Genomic DNA, 19,503 nt, shown 5'->3' with positions numbered 1-19,503 from the left:
GGAGCCCTTTTCTTCTCAGCCACAGCCAAGGGCTTCATCCTGTGCCTTGATCCTTGTGTCCTGGGCTGAGGAAGGGACAGCAGCAGAGTTGTGCTCTTAATGTCTTACAGGGACCTCGTGTCTGCAACTTTGTGGAGAGGGGAGAGGAGGGACAGGCTCTGATCTCTGCTCTGTGGTGACAGTGACAGGACCCAAGGGAATGGCCTGAAGGGAGAGATTTGTGTTGGGTATCAGGAGAAGGCTCTTCCCCCAAGGAGGGGCTGGGAGCAGGAACAGGCTGCCCAGGGCATGGTCACAGCAGCAGCCTGGCAGAGCTAACAAGAGTTTGGACAGTGCTGTCAGGCACAGGGTGTGACTCTTGGGATGTCCTGTGCAGGGCTGTGAGTTGGATCTCATGATCCTTGTGGGTCCTTCCCCATTTAGGAAACTCTGTAGTTCTGTGGTTGCTTCTCAGCAGGAGCAGGCTGAAGGTTGTCTGCCTGTAGCTGTAAGAGAGCAGGTTGAGGCTAAAAGGAGGAGCTGTAGTTTGTCCAAGTGCCATTTGGGTGCCAAAGGTATATCTGGGTTCTCCATGATCCTCTTCCCTCCCTGTTCTAGAGCACAAGGTAATTTTGTTCAATTTTTAAGTTTACTATGGCTCTATATTTTAGGCTTGCTTGATGTCTTGACAACTGTACCAGAGACTTCCCATTATAGTTTTACTTATTTTCAGTTATTATAAGTAATGGATTAATTGATTATGTATTCATATACTTATTTTTATTTAAAATAAATATATAATGAATATATATTATATTATTGTGTTGCTTTCCACAGTTTCAGATAGCCAGTGCAGCCCATAGCTTTGCAGGAGCCTGCATCCTAAGTTTTACCAGAATCTGTTAATCCTTTGTTGGTGGGGTAGCCAGATAAGCAAGTACCTTGGTTACCTGAGAATCTTTATAGAATTTACCAGTGAGATTTGCTGGAGACTGTGTGAACACTCTTGGTGGGAGCAGTACCTGCTGAATCCATGGCTGAAGATCCTCCAGTGTGTTGGCAATGCCCTGCATTCACTGTGTGAGGAGAGAGCTGCCAAGGCTCCTGCTCTAGGAGGGAGATGAAGGAAGAAAGTGTCACAAGGCACTCAGGGTGCTGAGGTGCAGCTTTGTGGAAACCTTGTGGTTGAAAGCAGTGCCTGCCTGCAAGTTTGGGTGTGGAAATTCTCTGTAAACCATAGTAATGACATCTCTGGGATCCACAGAGGCTCCACCAGTGATTGTCAAACTCTTACATGAAGGCAAGCTGTGCCATTTTCTGTAGGACAAAGAGATAAGGTCAAGAAGAGAGGACTCTGTAAAGTTGTGGGTGGCATAGTCCTGAAAAAAATGCATTGAATTGACTCTGATGCGAAAGAGGATCCACAAAATGACAATGTTTTGGAGGGGGTAAGGTAGTAGTGAGCTTTAGCTAAATCTGTGATACTCTTTGGTAAATAAAGTTGCTGAACTGGATTTCAGGGATGTATCTGTGGGTTTTGTGTACATAAGTCCAGGCCTGTGTCCCTCTCTGTAATCTTCAGTTGTACTGTTAAATACTTTGGCTGCATTTGGGCAGTGATTTCCCTTGGGAAATAAAGGATGCTTTGTGTATCCCCTTCTGATCATGCATAGCAAGCGTCCTTAATATCTTACATATTTTCCTGGCTGGTGTCCTCCTGGTCTCCTATGAAAGAAAATAAATAAGCTCCTTGATATGCTGTGAGAAAGGAAAGAGAGCAAGCACTGCTGCAGCACATCTGATATTCTACAGGTGCAAGCAGAAGGGAACTGTGGCCCTGGTGTACCTGGACAAAACATGGGCTTGTTTTCTCTGAGGCCATGGCAAAGGTTGTTCATCTGTCACATGGAAAAACAGTGGTGATTGCTCTCCAGTGACTTCATGGACATGGTTAAAACTAATCCAATCACCTTTTTGATTAGGTGACCAAAAGACAAATAAGCAGATCTGCTTTTTTTCCCTGTAATTTCTTCATACATATGTATGCAGACTGTAACTTCTGAAATAAGCCATTATGCAGTGCCTGACTTTGCAAAAACTTGTGATTTTTAAAGGGCTGTTTGACATACAGCTTGCAGAGGTTAAAGAGTAAAAATATATATACAGCCTGATGTATACAACTCAGGGCAAGTGTTTTTTCTTGGTGGAGATTAAGCATTGTTTATGTTCTTACTTAGAAGCTGCAGAGAAAAGTGCTGTTCCAGGCTCTGTGTCCTAATATACTCTGATGATGCACCTGAAACTGCAGAACACAATGATGGTTTCTGGGTCAGAAGTAGGCAGTTTTGTAAATTAATGTAATATAAAAGAAAGGCATTTCAGTGTTTGTTCCTAGGAGCTGTTAGCCTTATATAAGCCTTTTTGGCAAATGGGAATTTAAACTAATAAAAATCTGTAGTCAATACATTAAAAAAAAATTACTTGTATCCTGATTGTTCATGTTCATTTCCTTAGTCAACTGTTACCAACAGGGGCTCCCTGGTAAATAAAAATAGCTGCAGAGCTACTTCTGAATTTGCTCAGGTTTTTAAGAGCATGGGCCAGTCTTACCTGGACATGCCTGTAGAGTGCCTGTAATGACAACCCAAATTAAAGCTTTAATGTGCTCTGGTATTCTGAGCCCTTGCAGAATTTACGAGCCTATGGAGTAAGTGCTTGTATGCTATATCATAATTTTGTGCAAAAGAAGTCTCAGATATCTTTATATAAGACATGTGCTTAAATACCAGTGCAAATGCAAACTGGAAAAGGAAGGACTTTGTTTCTCCAGGTTACTGAGATGGGTTCTGATTTCACTTTGGTGCTCATTGATATAATATTCACTTTTTTTTTTTTAAGTAATCCTGTATTCATGCAGAAATCTTGTATAGGAGTTAGCCAGGTCTAAAGAAATCAAGAAATATTTTGAGTGTAGAGGCTTGACTACATTGCTTTCTAGATTTAAAAGGAAACTGTCCTGGGATTGTTTCTTCTCGCTTCCTAAACAAAAAGCAAATTATTATTTTATTATATATATGTATGTATGTATGTATGTATGTATGTATGTATATCTATATATATATATATATGTACAGAGTTTCAAAGACATAAAGAAAAGGAAACATCATGTGTACCTCAGTTTTGAAATCACAAGCCACAAGTACTTAGAAATATTTATACAGTAGCCACTACCTTACCCACTTTTTGGAGAGAAGTTGTAGGGAAGGGGGTTAGTAAGAGTGTGAGGTTATTTATCTTTTTTGAAAGATTTGGAACAGAATCCTCACAAGGAACAAGTAGAAAAGGGATTCTTTTATTAGCTAAAGTCTTCTTTCTAACTTGGAGGAAGCAAAAATACATTTTTATCTTCATAATCCCTTCAACGCTTTTTGCTCTCCTGGGTTTAATATTCTCAAATGAGATAGGCTTAGACTGACGTGGATGTTCAAACTTTTCTGCTTCAATCCAGAGAGCATTCTGGGGTAGCATAATTTTGATTGGAAAGAATAAGAAAAGTTGTGCTATCCTGGAAAAAATGTGGTTTTTACATCAGTAAGTAACTAGGCAGCCAAGCAAAAAAAGAGCAAAAATACGAAGTAGAAGAAAATCCAACAGAAAAACTCAGTCCTAATGATGACATAATGATTGATGGTACTGAAATTGCAAGCATTATAAGGAAAACTTTTAGCAATATAGAAATAAATGATGCATATAAATTCTTTTTTGTCTAGATGTATGAAGTACTCCAAACATGTTCTCTGTGCAATATATGGGGTTTTATTTTCCTTTTAAACCTCTGACCTTGGGCCACATTACTATAAAAAGCAGATCTGTCAATTTTCCTCAGTTTAACATAACTAATCTCTATGTTTGGGAGCTGATAAGAGGTTGTAAAACTGGCTCTGAGATAAAGGTGTGTACTCAGAGTTTTCTAGGCAGAAGCAATTGGGTTAGAAGAGAGATGTGAACGTGGGTTCAGTAGCTGGGTCCTGGACTGGCAAACCCCAGGCTGGAGCAGGATCCAAGTTTCTCCCTTCTCTACCCACTGCCTTGCCTTACCCACAAGGGAACTGGCTTGTGACTGTGGTAGTGGGGTGAGAATGATGAACAGCATGGAAAAAAACTGCATCTAAAGAGTCTTGAAAATCTGGAGTTAATTATCTCTCAAGGAGGAACTGACAAAAGTATGTCAAATAATGAATGCTGCAGAGAAGGTGTGTCATGAACTTTTCATGGCAGAGGGTAGGGGGATATTTAAATAACTTAAAACTTGGCAAATTCACACTGAGTGTAATTACATTGTGGAATTAATTCTTCATTGAAACTCACTGAGGCCAAGACTTCAGTGAGATTCAAAACAGGGTTCCAGTTTTCCTAGGGAGGCAAAAGGTGCTCTGAGCTGTGGCAGTGGTCTTTGCAATGTGCTCTGAGGTTTAGGTGAATCTCTAATTTGATATAATAACACTGTGAGGAGAAAGAGAGTAGATTATTGACATTTTATCTTTGAAACTTTTTGCTTTACTATGTCCTCTAAGTAACTGTGTGGGCTGAGAGACATGAAGGATCATTGGCAGGGACCCAGTGTGGTGGTTCCTCCATTTTTGACACTGGATGGGATCATTCCTGTGTTTCTTAAAGCATGACATTATTAGAGAACTGACAGAAGCTGCAGTGGCCTTCAGGAAGACACAAATATGATGCACTTTTCTATCTTAAATATAAGGTTTAAATGTAAGATTTTAGATAACACTCACTATTTTAATTATATAACTATGGTGAGGATCACCTTTTAGTTAAAGAAATCATCTGATTCTGGTTATGCTGTCCTTATTTGAGTTATAAAAATGAAGATTGCAGTGAAAACTGAGATGTTCATGTGGGGAAGTTGGCTTTGCAGTGCTACCACAGTAGGAAGTCATACAGTAGTGGTTCATGAAATGGAAACAGTGAGGAGCTCCTGTGGACCAGAGAGTGAAACTTCCAAACTGTGTGCAGAGGGGAGCAGCTGCAAGGTCTGGTGTCAGCCTGGGCATGGAAAGCCTTAGCTGGACTCAGCTAATCCAGGAGGATGATAGGATGAGCAATCCCTGAGATTGAAGATGATTAATAAAATGTAAATTTTAAAAAGCTTATAAACCTTGTGAGCATCAAACAGCAAGGGGGTGATTAAACACATTTGCAATGCAGCTTTAGGATCTGCAGGTCTGGGTGAGGCTGGCCAGTGCTCAGGTAGTGTGTGGACACCTCTGAAGCAGAACTGAGCAGCTGATTATCTGCAAGGCAGAAAAGAATGTAGATGAGAATGAAGATCACTGAAAATGGGAGTCTTGCAGCATCAGAGTCTACTGGAAAGAGAGGAATGAGGAAAATATCGAGTCTGGGTAAGAAATAAGCAGAGGAAAATTAAAGTGTGGTTTGTGCCTGGTGTTTCAGGTTTATCAGGTTACTTCTTGAGCATCACCTGGTCCAGCAGCTGCCCTGAGTGATGCATTGCTCTGCCCATGTGGATTTGCACTCAGAGGTCTGTTTGCATGTGTGGATCTGCTTGTGTAGGACTGTGAGCAATGGTACCTCCAGCAGATACTTCACTGGGGTTTTGTCAGGTTTAATGGACAGTTGTCCACCCACGTGGGGCACTCAGGTCAGCAGCATCTGGGGGCCAAACATCTGAGGACAGCTGCAGGACTGAGGATCTTGGATCCTCAAGGCCAAAGGCTGGTAGCTGATGTGTTGTTGGTCACATGCATTTCTGTCCAAAGCAATCTAAGTGGATGTACTATCTGAATTATGCTGAAAATTCAGTGTTTTGTGTCTATTTGTGTAAATCCTACCTTAATTCTTGATTTCTTAGTTTCTTAAAAGATGGCTATCTTCCCAGGCTCTGCTAGTGCCATTTCCCAGCTAGAACTTAATAGCAGATTATTAAATCAAGTCTCTTGTTGGTTTTCTGCATGCTAAGTAATCTTTACTGGAACTTCTAAAGTAGAGCTGTATTATAAATGTAAAAGCAAATGGAGTGCTGGGTTTTGTAAGGTGTGTTGTTGGCATGTTTGCCAATTTACCTATGGATCCACAAAATAAATGAGCCACAAGGGGAATTCCTGCAAACCAGCAAATTAACATTTGTGATAATAATTAGCTATTTTTTTACCATGTTCCAATTGGGGAACAAGAACAGAAGATTATATTTTGACACATTGATACAAACATGCATTCATGGATTTTCCCTAAAACTTCTAAAGCACCAGCCCTGACTGTGAAAGCCAAACTCAAGTGCTGAAACTTGTCATCGTGGGAAATGGCCTTTGCAAACTCCTGCTGTTAGAAAAACAGTGCTGGTTTTGGCTTCTAGCACAGGTGAAAATGAGCACTCCTCAGTAAAATTTTGCTTGCTTTTATTTTAGTAAGTATAGCTATGATTTAATTCCAACTTCTTTTGAAAAGAAGTTCTTGAAAAGAACTCTATATTGCAGGAAAGAATTTAACAATGATGTGAAATTAGTGGCTTCTTTTGGGTTGAAATACTTTATTATTTTTTGAAATCTGAGGGAAAAGACTACAGAAATCACAGAATAACCTCATTAACGTATGAAATAAATCATGAAATCAGAACTGAGGAAAAAAAGAAAATGTTTGCACATCTGGTTTACTGCAGCAAATTTCCATATCTTGATCAGGAGAAGTTGTAAGCTGAAAATGGATAAAAAGAAGGATGAGAGTATGAAGATCTGATTTTCCAGCTGCATGGAAGTGTATGCCCTGGACCTAGCAGAAGCTTGCAGATTTCCAAGTATTTCACAGGCTCTGGAGGGTAATAATTCCTATGAGAACAGCTGCTTTGTGCCAACATCAGTATAAGCTGTCACATTAGGTCTGTAATAATGTTAGAGACGTTTAGGAGCCTTCAGAGGTGAACAACAGCAGGAAAAAAAAAAAGGAATTGTCAAATATTATGAAACCTGTGGAGAACAGGGACATCAATTGTGTCTTGAGGTAGTTGAAAGTCTGCAACTGCTTTTCCTTTCAAGTTGTTTTGCAGGCTTAAGAGAGTAGGATCTGAGTCAGCCTTTGGGTAATGGGAGTCCTTGAGTCAAAGGCTGCATATTTCCAGTGCTTCATAAACACTTTGCCCACATAACAGCAGAGCAGTGAGGTGCTTTTGGGCTTTTCTGTTCCTTTAGTAACATGCTAGGAATTGAGTTGAGTAATCAAATGATGTTAATTCATCTTGCTGTTTGAGGTCCTTGTGGAATGGAGTGGGAAAATGACATGAATGCATTTTAGGTTATTTCTTTTAAAAGTGGAATTTCAGTACTCTGGTTCATGCAGAAATTACCCTAGTGACACTTTTCAAATGTAGGGGTTTTTTTTGCATCAAAAAGATGAAGTGATCTGGGTGCCTTATTAACGTGAATTGCAGTTCATGTATTGCAAAGGCCTTTAAGTAGCTGCTTGTTTTGTCATATCTGGCTGTTGGATCAAATAGGCTGTCAACAAAATGTATTTTAGCATATCAGCCTAAATTGCATTTGCAGGCTATAAAATAAGGATTAATTTTTCTGATTTCTTGAGACCAGAGAGATTTCATTTACTCTACATCACCAGGATAGGTAGCTCATTTTGCTCTGCATACATTTTCCTTAGTTTTCAGGCCCAGATTTGCTTAGAAATCTGAACTGGGTTTTTATTGAACTGCATATTAATAGGAATGAGTGTTTAGTTTTTTCATCTTAATACATACTTCCAAGAACTGTGCAGTTTGGGAAGCCTTTGTCTTTTTAGAAAGTTTTTATAATGGTTATTATATATTAATAACAGTGGAAGGAAAAATTGCTGAAATAGGCAACTAGATAAAATCAGCACTGGAATGCTAAAAGCAAAAATTAAAGACAGGGAGGTAAATTTAAACTTCATAAATCACAATCTGAATTATCTTTGCCAAGATAGGTTTTACAAAACTGGCTGATCTCTTGCTTTTTTGAGGTAGTTCATTTTTTTTAGACAAATAAGTTTGTCTACCAAGGAGCCAGAAAAGCCAGTGGTATAGGATTAAATGAAAAATAATTATTTCAACTTGAAAAGATCAAGATCAGTGAAGAAATTCCCCCAGAATGGTGAGACGATGCTATAGCAGTTTGGAATTAAAAAAAAAAAAAAAAAAAAAATAGTACAGCTGAATTTAGTTCCAGACGAGACTCAGTTCTTTCTGAGAGTGTTTGACAAGCTCTTCTGCAGTACATGGGCTCAGTGACCAGAAGTTGCCATGTACTTGTCTGACACCTCTTATGATCTCCTGAAGGATAAGGTTGGTAAAATGGGAGGCCAGTTTTTCCTCAAGTGAAAGTGAGCAGTGAGGTTTGTGAATAAGACCACAGTCATTCCCTCCACAATGCTTCTTCAGGGAAGGCATCACGTGCAGGTTGCTCTGTTCTCTCCCCAAGCAGCCTCTGTGCTCTGAATCCCCATCAGCAGCTCACCACTGGCCTTCAGTGGGACAGAGCTAAAATGCAGATGGTCTGCCTTGGGGCTGGTGCCTCATGGGCTAAAGTGAAGTACTGAGGCACAAAATCCTGAATGAATTTCCTTGGAAAGATGGTGCCAGTATTTATGTACTATGGTATTGCAGTTCAGAAATTCCTGAGTGTGGTGTTTTCTGTGTCCAGCAGTAATATCAGAGTCACTTTACAACTGTGTGAAGGGTAGAACAAGAGTAACACAATTTTGCACCTACATAGGATTATTTGGACTGTGGAATGTGCATCAGAGGATGTTTATTAGATTCATAAAATGTACCTGAATGCAACCTCTGCTGTGTCTTAAGTTCTAACTGCTCTTCTGCTTAGTGAAACTGAGTTCCCAGGTGAAATAATTCAAGGGTCCATTGCAGCCATCATAGCAAAAACCTAACTGAAAACCAAGAAGAAATACTGTAGAAAGAAGTGTTGGCTTTTCTAAATTTATGTGATGTACTCTATGCTTTGGACCATGTCCAGCCTGTCTCACAAAAATAGGACTGGAGAAGATGCTTTTGTGTATAAGGGCATGTGTAAAAGCACATAAAACTCCTTTTCTCTTCCAGATTTGAAACAACATTTTTTCTCTTAGGTAAATCCATTGATGGCCATCTTTCAGTTCCAAGAGGGGAACTCTAAATGAGATAGTTTTATTTTGCACAGAATAGTTGAAAATCTGCTGGGGCAGAGAGGATGTGAGTAACTATTCCATGTTGTTGCTGGAGTGCTCATCACTCAGAGCACTCTGATCTGCTCTTCTTGCCTAGCAGGATGTTGGACTGTGTGTTTGAGGAGGTTGTTCTCTTTTGGATGCTTTTAAAATGAATGTGTTCCTATATTTTTGGGGACCTTTTTGGAAGGAAACAAGTTATTTTACTCTTGTTGGAAAGCTTGAAAAAAGATCTGGAGTTACTGGGGACTAGAATGAAGGCAGCAGGGGTATGGGTTAGGTTGTTGAGTGAATTGCTTACAGAACTTGGAGATGTTTGGAGGCTTCCTTGAGCATTGCATTGTTCACATTAATTACCCTTGGGCAATTTGAGTGTAGGAGAGGGTTGGTTCTCAACTACTGGGGTAGAAAAGCAGGTGATGGATCTATCAGGCTCTTATGAACAACAGGCACTTATGATCCTTGGCTGTTTGCAACAAAGTTTGTGGTAGTACAGGAAAGAACTTATTTACTGCATTTAGTAAACTAAGCACCTTCATTTCAGGAATGGGATTGTGAATATTGTCATGGAAGATGTTTATATTCTATTCATAAATAATTATTTTTTTAATTATTCAAAGTCTGTGTCATTAGTGAAACGGTGCACAAAAATTATAGACCAGATAATTGAGCTCAGTGATCTCTCAAGTGATACATTCTTAAAGACATTATGGTCACTCAGCATAGTTGTCATGGTAATTCTAGTCCCTCTTCACAACTACTTAAAACTCCTCAGTATTCTTCCACAACCATTAGTGGTCTTCAAATTGTTTAAAAAGGGATTATTCCTGCTTCAGATTTCCCATAGTACTTAAGATATCTGTGCTTTTATTCTCTTTGCATCCAGCTGTCAAAGTATGTGGAAATTTTCATTTGCATGAAAAGGTTTTTTTGGTTTTTTTCTCCAGAAGAGGTTCTATTTTTACAAAAACTGTGGGAAGAGATTTGGACATTTTGGCATTCTAATACTACAGTACAACTGCTCTAAATATCTATTTTTAAAATCAACGTGATGTCTTTAACCCACATTAGGGTAAAATAACATTATTTTAGATATTGTAGATAGAATCTGTTCTATAATTGTCTAGCATAGCTAATATCAAATACAAAAGCTTTATGGTGAGCCCAATTCAATAGGGAGAATGCTGCAATACATCAGGTAAAAGCAGTTCTTTTTTTTTTTTTTTTTTTTTTTTTTTAACAGCACATGAAAACAGGAGTTTCAGATTTCTGTTCTGAATTGAAATTTGGGATGAGATCTGCAGTCATACTGTGATGCATGAGTATACTGGGAGCAAAATTATGGATGAAGGATTTAGAAATCTGTTCATTTTTGGAAGATTTATGTTCTCTTCCAAGAAGATTAACCCACTTGCACATTTTTGGTTCAACTTAGTAATACCAAAAGTGAAAAGATGGTTAAAAGCACAAGGTTGCAAGCAGGAGAATTATTTTCATAGGCTGCTTCCTGGAGAAATGGCACAAATAAGAAATTTCACTATTAACAAATTTTACCATTCTACTTAGATATTGCAGGTTTTCCCTTGTGGAAAGCCTTGAACGTATTTTTCTACCCAGAGAAGCAAATATGCACACAGACTTGTTTGGATATGTATTCTCAATTTCATTTCATATATCTATTATATGTTCCTCCTTTAAGATTCCTCCTCCTCCTTCTCCTGCTGTATTTTTTTTTTTTTCCAAGGCATTTTCAGAGCTGTGAAAAAATCGGGACACAAATTTGCAGTACGCAGCGCGGCATTTATGGAAATGTCTGATTTGCTCTGAACTGTAAATTCTAAATAATGATAAGTGGAATTACTGCTGTAATTATCTTTCTGTAGGGAACATTTCTAACTTGAAATATAAAGCCTGCCTATTAAATAACATTTATCAGGAATGTTTCCTTAGGCATAGATTTCAGAATTGTATTTTATTTTTATCTTGAGCAAGATCTGACTCTGCACCGTTTGTTAGAGACAGGGAGAATAACTAGAACAGGCAAATGCCTCATAGGCAACAGGAAAGCCAGTGGAGAGATGAAAGATGAGCTTCCAGCAGCTGCAAAAAGGATATACACTTCAAGGGTGCCCCATAAGCCTTATAAAGCAATAAAGGAAGGAAAACAACATTATGAAGGGTCCTAACAGTCATAAAATTCCAAAAATGGCAAGGATTGCTTTCATTATATAAAGTGTTCGTTAAAGCTTTAAATAATGAAATAAACCCTTGACACTGAGAATGGAAACCTTCACTGTTCAACCAGCCTGTGTTTACTTTACAGTGATCCAGGCCATAAAAGTAGTGCCGTGCAAATTCCCCGTTCCGGGGGAGCTCCGGGATGCCCGAGGACCACACAGCTCCCAGGGCACGGGGTCCCAGCAGCCTGCCCAGCTCCTGGACCAGTGCCACCCCCCTGGCAGACCCTGCTGCTCCCCAGCCCAGCCAGCCCCAAGACAGTCTGAGTCACCAAATCCCTGCATTTGTTTTAATTGGCTTCAATTAGGTGTTTCGGGGTTCCTTTTGGGGGATTTCCCCCTCTCCTTCCCCCTCCTGGCTTTTTTTTTCCCCCTTTCTTTTGAAGTCCAGGAGTGTTTTGGGTATTGGAAAAGTGTGCTGAAGACTTTGGGACCAGAAAATAAGTGGGGAAACTCATTAAGGAGTCTTCTGGGAAAACTCATTAAGGAGCCTTCTGGGATTCAAGGTGGAGATACTAAAAAATGGCTTCCATACAAAATTATTTGCTGCTCACATACTTCTTTAAAACAGTAGAATTTGAATTAAAGTGAAGCACTTGGCAGGTTATTCAGCAGATACTTAATTTCTGTATCAAAAGAATGAGAAGGAAGTATTTATTTTGCATAGGAATACTTTCCTAATTCAGAAGACCTTGAATCTCTTTTTTTCAACCCTGTTAAAATAGTTTACCTTCTCTGTTAATAGCATAATCTGTTTAAATATTTTCTCCTGAATTAGAACCTTCTTTAGGAAATGTTATAAGCTTCACATTGTAATTACACATGGAGCACTTTTCCTTATCTTTCACTGAAATTCAGCCATTTTCTGCTTTGCTTGCAGTAAACAGGAACAAAATGTACCCTTGGGGGAAAAAGGGAATTCAGATTTAGGTGGTAAAATTATCACCTCTAAAAAAATTGAAACCTTTAAGCTACAGCATAATCTCCTTAAAGGCACTTGAGCAGTTCTGTAATTTGTGGCACTGGCTGCAGTGAAAGTGTGGGATCCCATTAATTTTTCTGCCCACTGCCATAGTTTGCCATTTGCTTCTTCATCCTAGTTCTGAGCAGTTTTCTAAACTGCTGCTGTGGTTAAACACCACATTTAAAAGACATTGGAAAAGAAGGTTATTCCTGATATATATTTTTGTGTTGTTGTATGTGTTACATGATATATTTGTGAAGTTCTGGTATCTCTGTACTTGCACCCTCCAAAATGAAATCTTTTGTCTCTTAGCATATTTTTGGGAGACCAGACAGGGAGGCTGTCTGCATCATGAGTGGGAGAAGTAAATGACTCACAGTTCTCTTTATGAAGAGCTTTGTTTCATTCAAATCCCTCTTGCCAAGATGCTGACACTGAATTTGAGTCATCAGCAATAAACAAGTCGTACAGAAAATTGAATCTTTAGAGGGCAGAAAATCATGGGCAAAGGAAAGACACTCACCGGCGAGCTCTGTGTTAGCCTGTGCTTCAGAGTAATTATTGATTGCATTATTTCCCATGCTGGATTTTTCCATAAGTGCCTTAAACTAATTCAAAGTCCTAGCCTGAAATTTCATTTTGAAAACATGTATGTGTAGTGAAAACAACAGCATCAGTCAGGCTTTGAGATCACAGAGTATAAAATTGAATTTTTACTGCACTAAACAAGGTGATTTTGGTCCCTGGTTTTGTCATGAGCTTTTTACCTATGCAGTGTCGTGAAAGACTGAGATCAGAAAGAATTTTTGGCATCTTCCAGGAAAAAAGGAAAGATGGGGTGATATTAGCTTGTATTGGGTTTTGGTATTTCTTTTTCCTCCCCTGTATAATGCAATAACTTTGAATAAACTTAATGTATCATGGCAGCAGTTCTTCAGGACTGCACGTTTGTTTTCAGAAGTGGTAACACATCAGCTAATAGGTATTTCAGTTGAAAATGAAACTTTTGTACTGTATCAGTTATAAGAATTTTACTTTCCTGAAAGCAGCACAGCACCTTATTTTTCTGTATTATCACTGTTTCTAACTACTCTCAGCTTTGAAAGTGCAAATGCTTTTAAGAAGGGTGCAAATGCACAGATATTTTCATGTGGAAATATTTCACATTTAATTACCTTCCCTTCAACCAAACACTAAAAAGTCAATAATTTGCTGGTTACAAAATGTGCCTTTTCATTTTTGGTTTAAGGTGTGATTCAGTGCAGGACATGACATAGAAATGGATGGAGCTGACTCATGGAGAGGCCCAGAAAGGGGATAGGATAATGGGAATGACTTCAACATTTACAGGCATTTCTTGCTCCTCAAAGTGTCTTGCCCAAAGTGGAGTATCCCAGGGGCTCTCTGTTCTCTGGTGTTCCTTTCTTGCTTGAAGGGTTTGTGCTGGAGTTTTGTTGCTCTGAGCCGCCTGCCCCAGCTTTAGACCATTGTCTCGGTAACGAGGCAGAAGTCCAGCACCTTGGAAGGAAAGAAGAAAACCCAGTATATTTTCACAGAAAATACAGGGTCTAATGCAAACAGTAACAGTTGTGATGAGCACAGTCGAGTGAACTTACACTCTGGTATGGCTCTGCTAAATATAGCTACAGAGGGCTCGTCTGCAGGCGCTGGTGTCGGGGAGCATTGCCATCTGCAGCTGGGGAAGCAGCAGAAACAGGGCACAAATCAAATAAAAGAGATGGCAGTGAGATTACAGACTGCCAGAGCCCTGGTCCTGTACTCAGCTCAACTGGGCAACCTTCCTCCTTGGAGGGGTGGATGGTCTTTTGTTCGTGCTGTCCTTTTCATTGCAAACGTGGCATTTCCCCTCTTGTGCCTGGAGAGATTCTCTAAGATTTATTTCAATAGGAATTAACTTGTTTTGGTGAAAAAGGGTCAGTGTACTGCATGCCTGTTGTTCAGCAGCCCTTGGACAGCAATTTTAAATATGGAAAAAAGGGTAGCATTTGTTCACTGTTGGTGCATTCAGGTCTCTCAGGCTTGTGCTTTGCTCTCCCCTGCTGACCCCAGGCAGAGGATCCCCCAGGGAATGCACCTGTGGCTCCCATGGTGGAAACCTGGCAGATCACCAGTGGAGGTGAGGAAGAAAAGAGCAACGTGTCCACAGGATAAAAGCCTGGAGAGTGCTGATGCAAACAGGAGGCTGAGATCCTTGTGAAGTGAAAGCAGCCTGGGAGGAAGAGAGTGAGAAGCAGGACAGGGGCTGGGGACCAGCTGTGGGATGAAACTGAGAAGTAGCAGAGCTGGACAGAGTGCTTGGAAGCAGAGCCAAGGCCAGGGGAAGGGGTGAGAGCCACAGCAGAAGACAGGCAGGCAGAGCAGAGGCCTGCAAGGAGCTGCTAAATGGAGATGCCACCTTTCAGCTGAGTGGCATTATGTGATGGGGTCTTGTCCCATGGACACCCATCCTCAGAGTGCCCTGCAGCCATGTGCTCCTTCTGCTCCTGCACATCCTTAGTGCTGGACTCTTGTCATCATCAGTTCATCCAAGGCTTGCCTTTTCCTTTAACCCATTGCCAGCCTTGTCCCCTGTGCAAAGATATCTAAATTTGCAGAGGCTTTAGAGAGTGGATAGAAAACCCAACACATTCTGTCTGCTCAAAGAACTTTGTGGGTGAGACCTTTTCCCCTCCTTGAGTCTGCTGGCTTTTCAAGAAGAAGAGTTAATTAAAAACATAAAGGTACCACAAATCCTTTCTTCCCAGGGCAAGACAGTATAGATCCAGTTATCCTGTTGATACTCTCAAAAGGCCAAAACTAAATGCAGTATTGCATTGTGGAAGAACATGAGTTAGGTGGACTTAACTGGAAAGGGGTTTGCTCCTCAGATGAAGAATTATTACATTCATTTGCAAAGGAAGGAAGGACATAATCCAGAAATCTTAGTGTTGAGAAAACTGAGTGAATGGTGATTTATGATAAGAACTGAGTTTAAGCTCACCTGCCTTTTGTTGAGCTGTGCTTAGTATATCTTTAGAGCTTACACAATGAGTTCAACATAGCTGTGCCATGCAATAGTTTTACATATGTTGTAATAATATTTTAATTGTTAATGAACTATGGTTTATAATCTAAAGTCAGTCTACCTGAAAAAACGCAAATTAAGATGAATAGCATTAATCCTGATAAATAATGTATAGTACTTCCTTGGAGTATGTGATACACTTCCTTCCACCTCAAAATGGTGAAAGTGATGCTACAATGAAAATTGTGGAGACGTTTTATTTTGCTTTTGCATGCTTTTTTTTTTTTTTAATTGGTGACTTGTGAAATAAGGGATATGATTATAGAAAGTTAGGTGATAATTCCAAATTAATTTGCTGATTGCTCCTGGAAACTGAAATCTTTTCATAATAAATTGTCTCAAAAATTCATTTTATTGATTTTTTTGGTGGAGTTAGTTGTCTGGGGAAGGAGTCACTATTGTTTCAGCTCTGAGTAATTATTTAACAGTGAACTTCAAAAGAGTGAGTTTGGATACCAATTTGAATAGAAGATTATTACTGGCAAGAGATAACACTTGATTTTTATCTTTCCCACTTTGGTGTCAAAAAAAATAGCTGGTTCCTGTAATTCTTTCCCATTAAGACAATAAAGGTTTATAAACTAGTGGAAGAAACCTTAAGGCAAGAATGGGTACAGGTTGCATGAGCCATGTCTGGAATGTATAGCTTGAGATATTGATTTGCATGTGTATGTTCCACCATGTGAGTGGAAGAGTAACCAATAGTCAAGCACCTGTTGTTAATAGTTTCATATCTGAAATGGCATTGCCGGCTTGCACATACCACAGAGGAGCTGTGGTTCTCCATAGGGTACCTCTGTTCTCCTAAAAGAGCAATAGTAAAATAAGAAAGCAAAATTTTTGCTCAGGCTGTGTCTGGAATGTGTGAGATTATGGTGTTGATGAGCACAGGAAGTCAATAGTAATTTGTTTAGCAACAGATTGAAAGAAGAATTTGTTCACATTTTATAATTTTCAAATAAAAGCAAACACATTTTTTCATTAAAATATTTTAATGAAGTGTTATCTATTGTTACTGTCTGGTTTGTGAGAAGTTGGGGATTACAATGGAGAGGGAGCTTGTTTCACTGGCTTGAACATATGCCAGAAGTGTTCAAAATGGGAAGAAATGTGCTTGAAAAGTCAGTGAGTTTGAACTTTAAAGGGCTTAGGACCTCTTGCCAAGTCTGCCACTTCTTCCCTCCGTAAATATGGGAATGTTATCATTTGAAGTGCTCCAGTCTCACTCTCCTCATTTAAAAACTGAGATATTTTAGCTGACTTCTTTTGTAGAGCAGTTTGAGATATGATAGTGAAGAGTATAGGTGTTATTTTAAGGACTGTTTTTGAAGCAGGGGCAAGAGGTTGGCTCAGGACACTGGCAGAGAGGTTTGGAGAATTTTGCCTTGTTATTGCTGACTGGAACCATGCCCAAGAAAAGGTGTTTGAGCAAGGCATAGCAATTAGAGATGTTTTTCTGTAGGTATTGATTTCAGACCAGCAGACTTTGGTGCTAATTTAGCAATCATTTGCCTGAGCAGCTGGGATTGAAATGAGTGTGTTGTTCCCTTGGCAAACAGTGTCCTTAGGTAAAGGCTGAGCACAGGGATGGAAGAGCACAAACAGGTTCACGTTGCCATGTCCAGCTGGACACTACAGTCAAAGCTCCTCTTCTTTTTGCCATTTCCACCCTCCTAAGCCCTCAACCTTTACCAACATAGAAGTCCAAAATTGCAAGCTTTAGCAGCATGATGAGTCTCACAACAACAGATAGACCTATTGAAAGGGCAGGGAATATGATATTATTTGAAAAAAAAATCTTTGCATTGTAGAAGCCAACCCTCCTTTTAGTTTCTGGAGTAGCTTATATTGAACATAAGCATATATGCATGTATTAATTCAATACTTAGCTCCAGAGTCAGGACTGTATCTCCACTTTGGTGCCAAACTTCTCCCAGAATGTAAGAAAACTAGAAGTATATGTTTTGTTCTACATGACTAATTATGCATCATTTTTTGTTGGAAAATTTTTACAGATAAATGTTTTTTAATCTTTATATTAAAAACATAGCTTACCTGGAGAAGCTTGAGATGCTTCATTGAACATGTCACTTCATTGAATTCAGAAAATACAGATGATTGTCTCCAAATTAGTTTTTGATACTTAAGTGGAAAGCCAGACAAAGAGACTTTATGGTACTGTTTTCCAGTGGATCTGTTATAGATCTGTTTTGTTTTGGTTTTGTTCCTCAGTACTGCTCAGAAATTAGCTAAAACATTTATATTGCAGAAATGATATAGCAGCAGTTTCAAGTCTTTTGTGCCTTACATGCTCGATTAGAAAAATCCCATTAATGATAGAAAATGCTAATCAGTGATGTGTTTTGCCAGCCACTACAAGCCCACACATTCTATATAATCCATTGTTTATTAACCTAATGAAGGTCATTGCAGCTTTTGAAAGCTTGTGTGCAGCTCATCAAAATGGTTTTAAAACTCTGTGCTGCTGGACTTTGGTGCTGAAACAAGTCAAGGTTGGGTATTTTCTTGCCAGAATGGCTCTGGCCTAAATAGAGTTTTTTTCTGGGTAGAATGATCATTCTGTGCTTTTCATTTGTTCATTCTAATTGTCAGGACAGACAAACAGTGCAGTGGTGGCTAAGTTGATGGTCCTGCCATTAAGCAGCTAGACACTGTCTTTATCCACCTCTTATTGATTTTCCTTTTCTTTTCTTGGCAGGTGACATCACACAGAAGGGATATGAAAAGAAGAGATCAAAATTAATTGGGGCCTACCTGCCACAGCCTCCTGGTATGTGTATCTGTGCTTGTGATATATGAAGATGTCAAGTGTACTGATAGTTGCCACTGCAGAAATCTGCATCTCTGAATAAATATATGTGGCAGAAACTAAGCTATTGTTATGCAGAATAAGCTTATTCCATCCATTTATTGCGTATTTTTATATATATGTCTGCTTTGATGTGTGTGTACATTTTTTACATACGTTGGTGTGGGTTTGGCAGTCATGTCTGGAAAATTAAATCAGCCTAGGCCTGGTAGAGAGGCATTGTTTGTTGGAAGGAATGCAAGAATCCAAAGGGAAACCTGATGTCCTAATTCATTAAAATCTCAGCCATGTGAAGTTTTCTGAACAAAAATATGCAAGAGTGGAAGAGAACCTGGGATCTTTGTAATTTCCTCCATTTCTGGGTTTCCTGGCTAGGTCCTGCTTTTGAAGACCATCAATATCCTTAGAGTTCACCTTGCCCTAAGACATGTGGGCAGCTGACCTTTTACATTTACCTGGTTTTAGTATTAAGAGATGGTCTTCATGCACTTGCCCAAAAGGTGTAGAAGTACCTTCAAAGTAAATTTAATAATGTATTGCTTCATTGAATTTATTTCATATATATGTATAAAAATTTTCCAGAGTTCTTTGACTCTTGTGAGGCACTGGATCATGAAGTTCAATGTGTAGTTTCAGGTATTGTGTACACCTCTCATCTGTCTTGGTCTCAGAGGAGTGTGCCTGTGCATTCCTGGTCTCACTGACCTTGCAGAGGCTCCACTTAGGCTTGGCTGTTCTCTGAGCCTTGCTTTTGTTGCAGGCCTTGGCACTAGTTTCTCCTTTTTTTACAAAATCCTTCTTTTTTAGTGGAATTGATGGGGGTTTATTTAAACTGCTGATGTGTAGAGGCACTGCCTTGTTCTCTCTTGGTCAGGTTTGTATCTCTATTGCCTAGCTCTATAGCAGAATGCTGATTTTGTGCCTTTGGATTTCACTTGGTCTGGTGGGAACTCCACAACAGAGATCAGTGTTACAGACACCTCTGTTTTCTGAAGTGATACAGCCTGGTTTGAGGGTGTCTGTGACATTGCTGAACCACTGGGAGCCATTAGAGAATGAAGCAAATCAAATCAACAGAATTACAATACCAGAGGTGCAGTATATTAAATTTCTGGGATTTATTGGTCCAACCCAACTATCAGACATACATTAGTCTTCACAGCTGGTGCTCATGAGACCTGCTTAG

The 19,503-nt window shown here is 39.5% G+C and overlaps 1 protein-coding gene across 5 annotated transcripts in view; it reads left to right on the top strand.

The window, feature by feature from the left end:
• DIP2C (disco interacting protein 2 homolog C) overlaps positions 1-19,503 on the top strand; it is a 316,678-nt gene that overhangs the window by 156,520 nt on the left and 140,655 nt on the right. For all 5 annotated transcript variants that reach the window (XM_079299679.1, XM_079299678.1, XM_079299680.1 and 2 more), the window contains exon 2: positions 18,207-18,278. In XM_079299679.1, the coding sequence (XP_079155805.1) occupies positions 18,207-18,278 (72 nt within the window). The remainder of the gene's footprint in view (positions 1-18,206; positions 18,279-19,503) is intronic.

This window comes from Erithacus rubecula (assembly GCF_903797595.1).
Source record: "Erithacus rubecula genome assembly, chromosome: 3".
Lineage (NCBI taxonomy): Eukaryota > Metazoa > Chordata > Aves > Passeriformes > Muscicapidae > Erithacus > Erithacus rubecula.
Note: the sequence above shows the minus strand (reverse complement) of the source record. Positions and strands in the feature narration are given on the sequence as shown.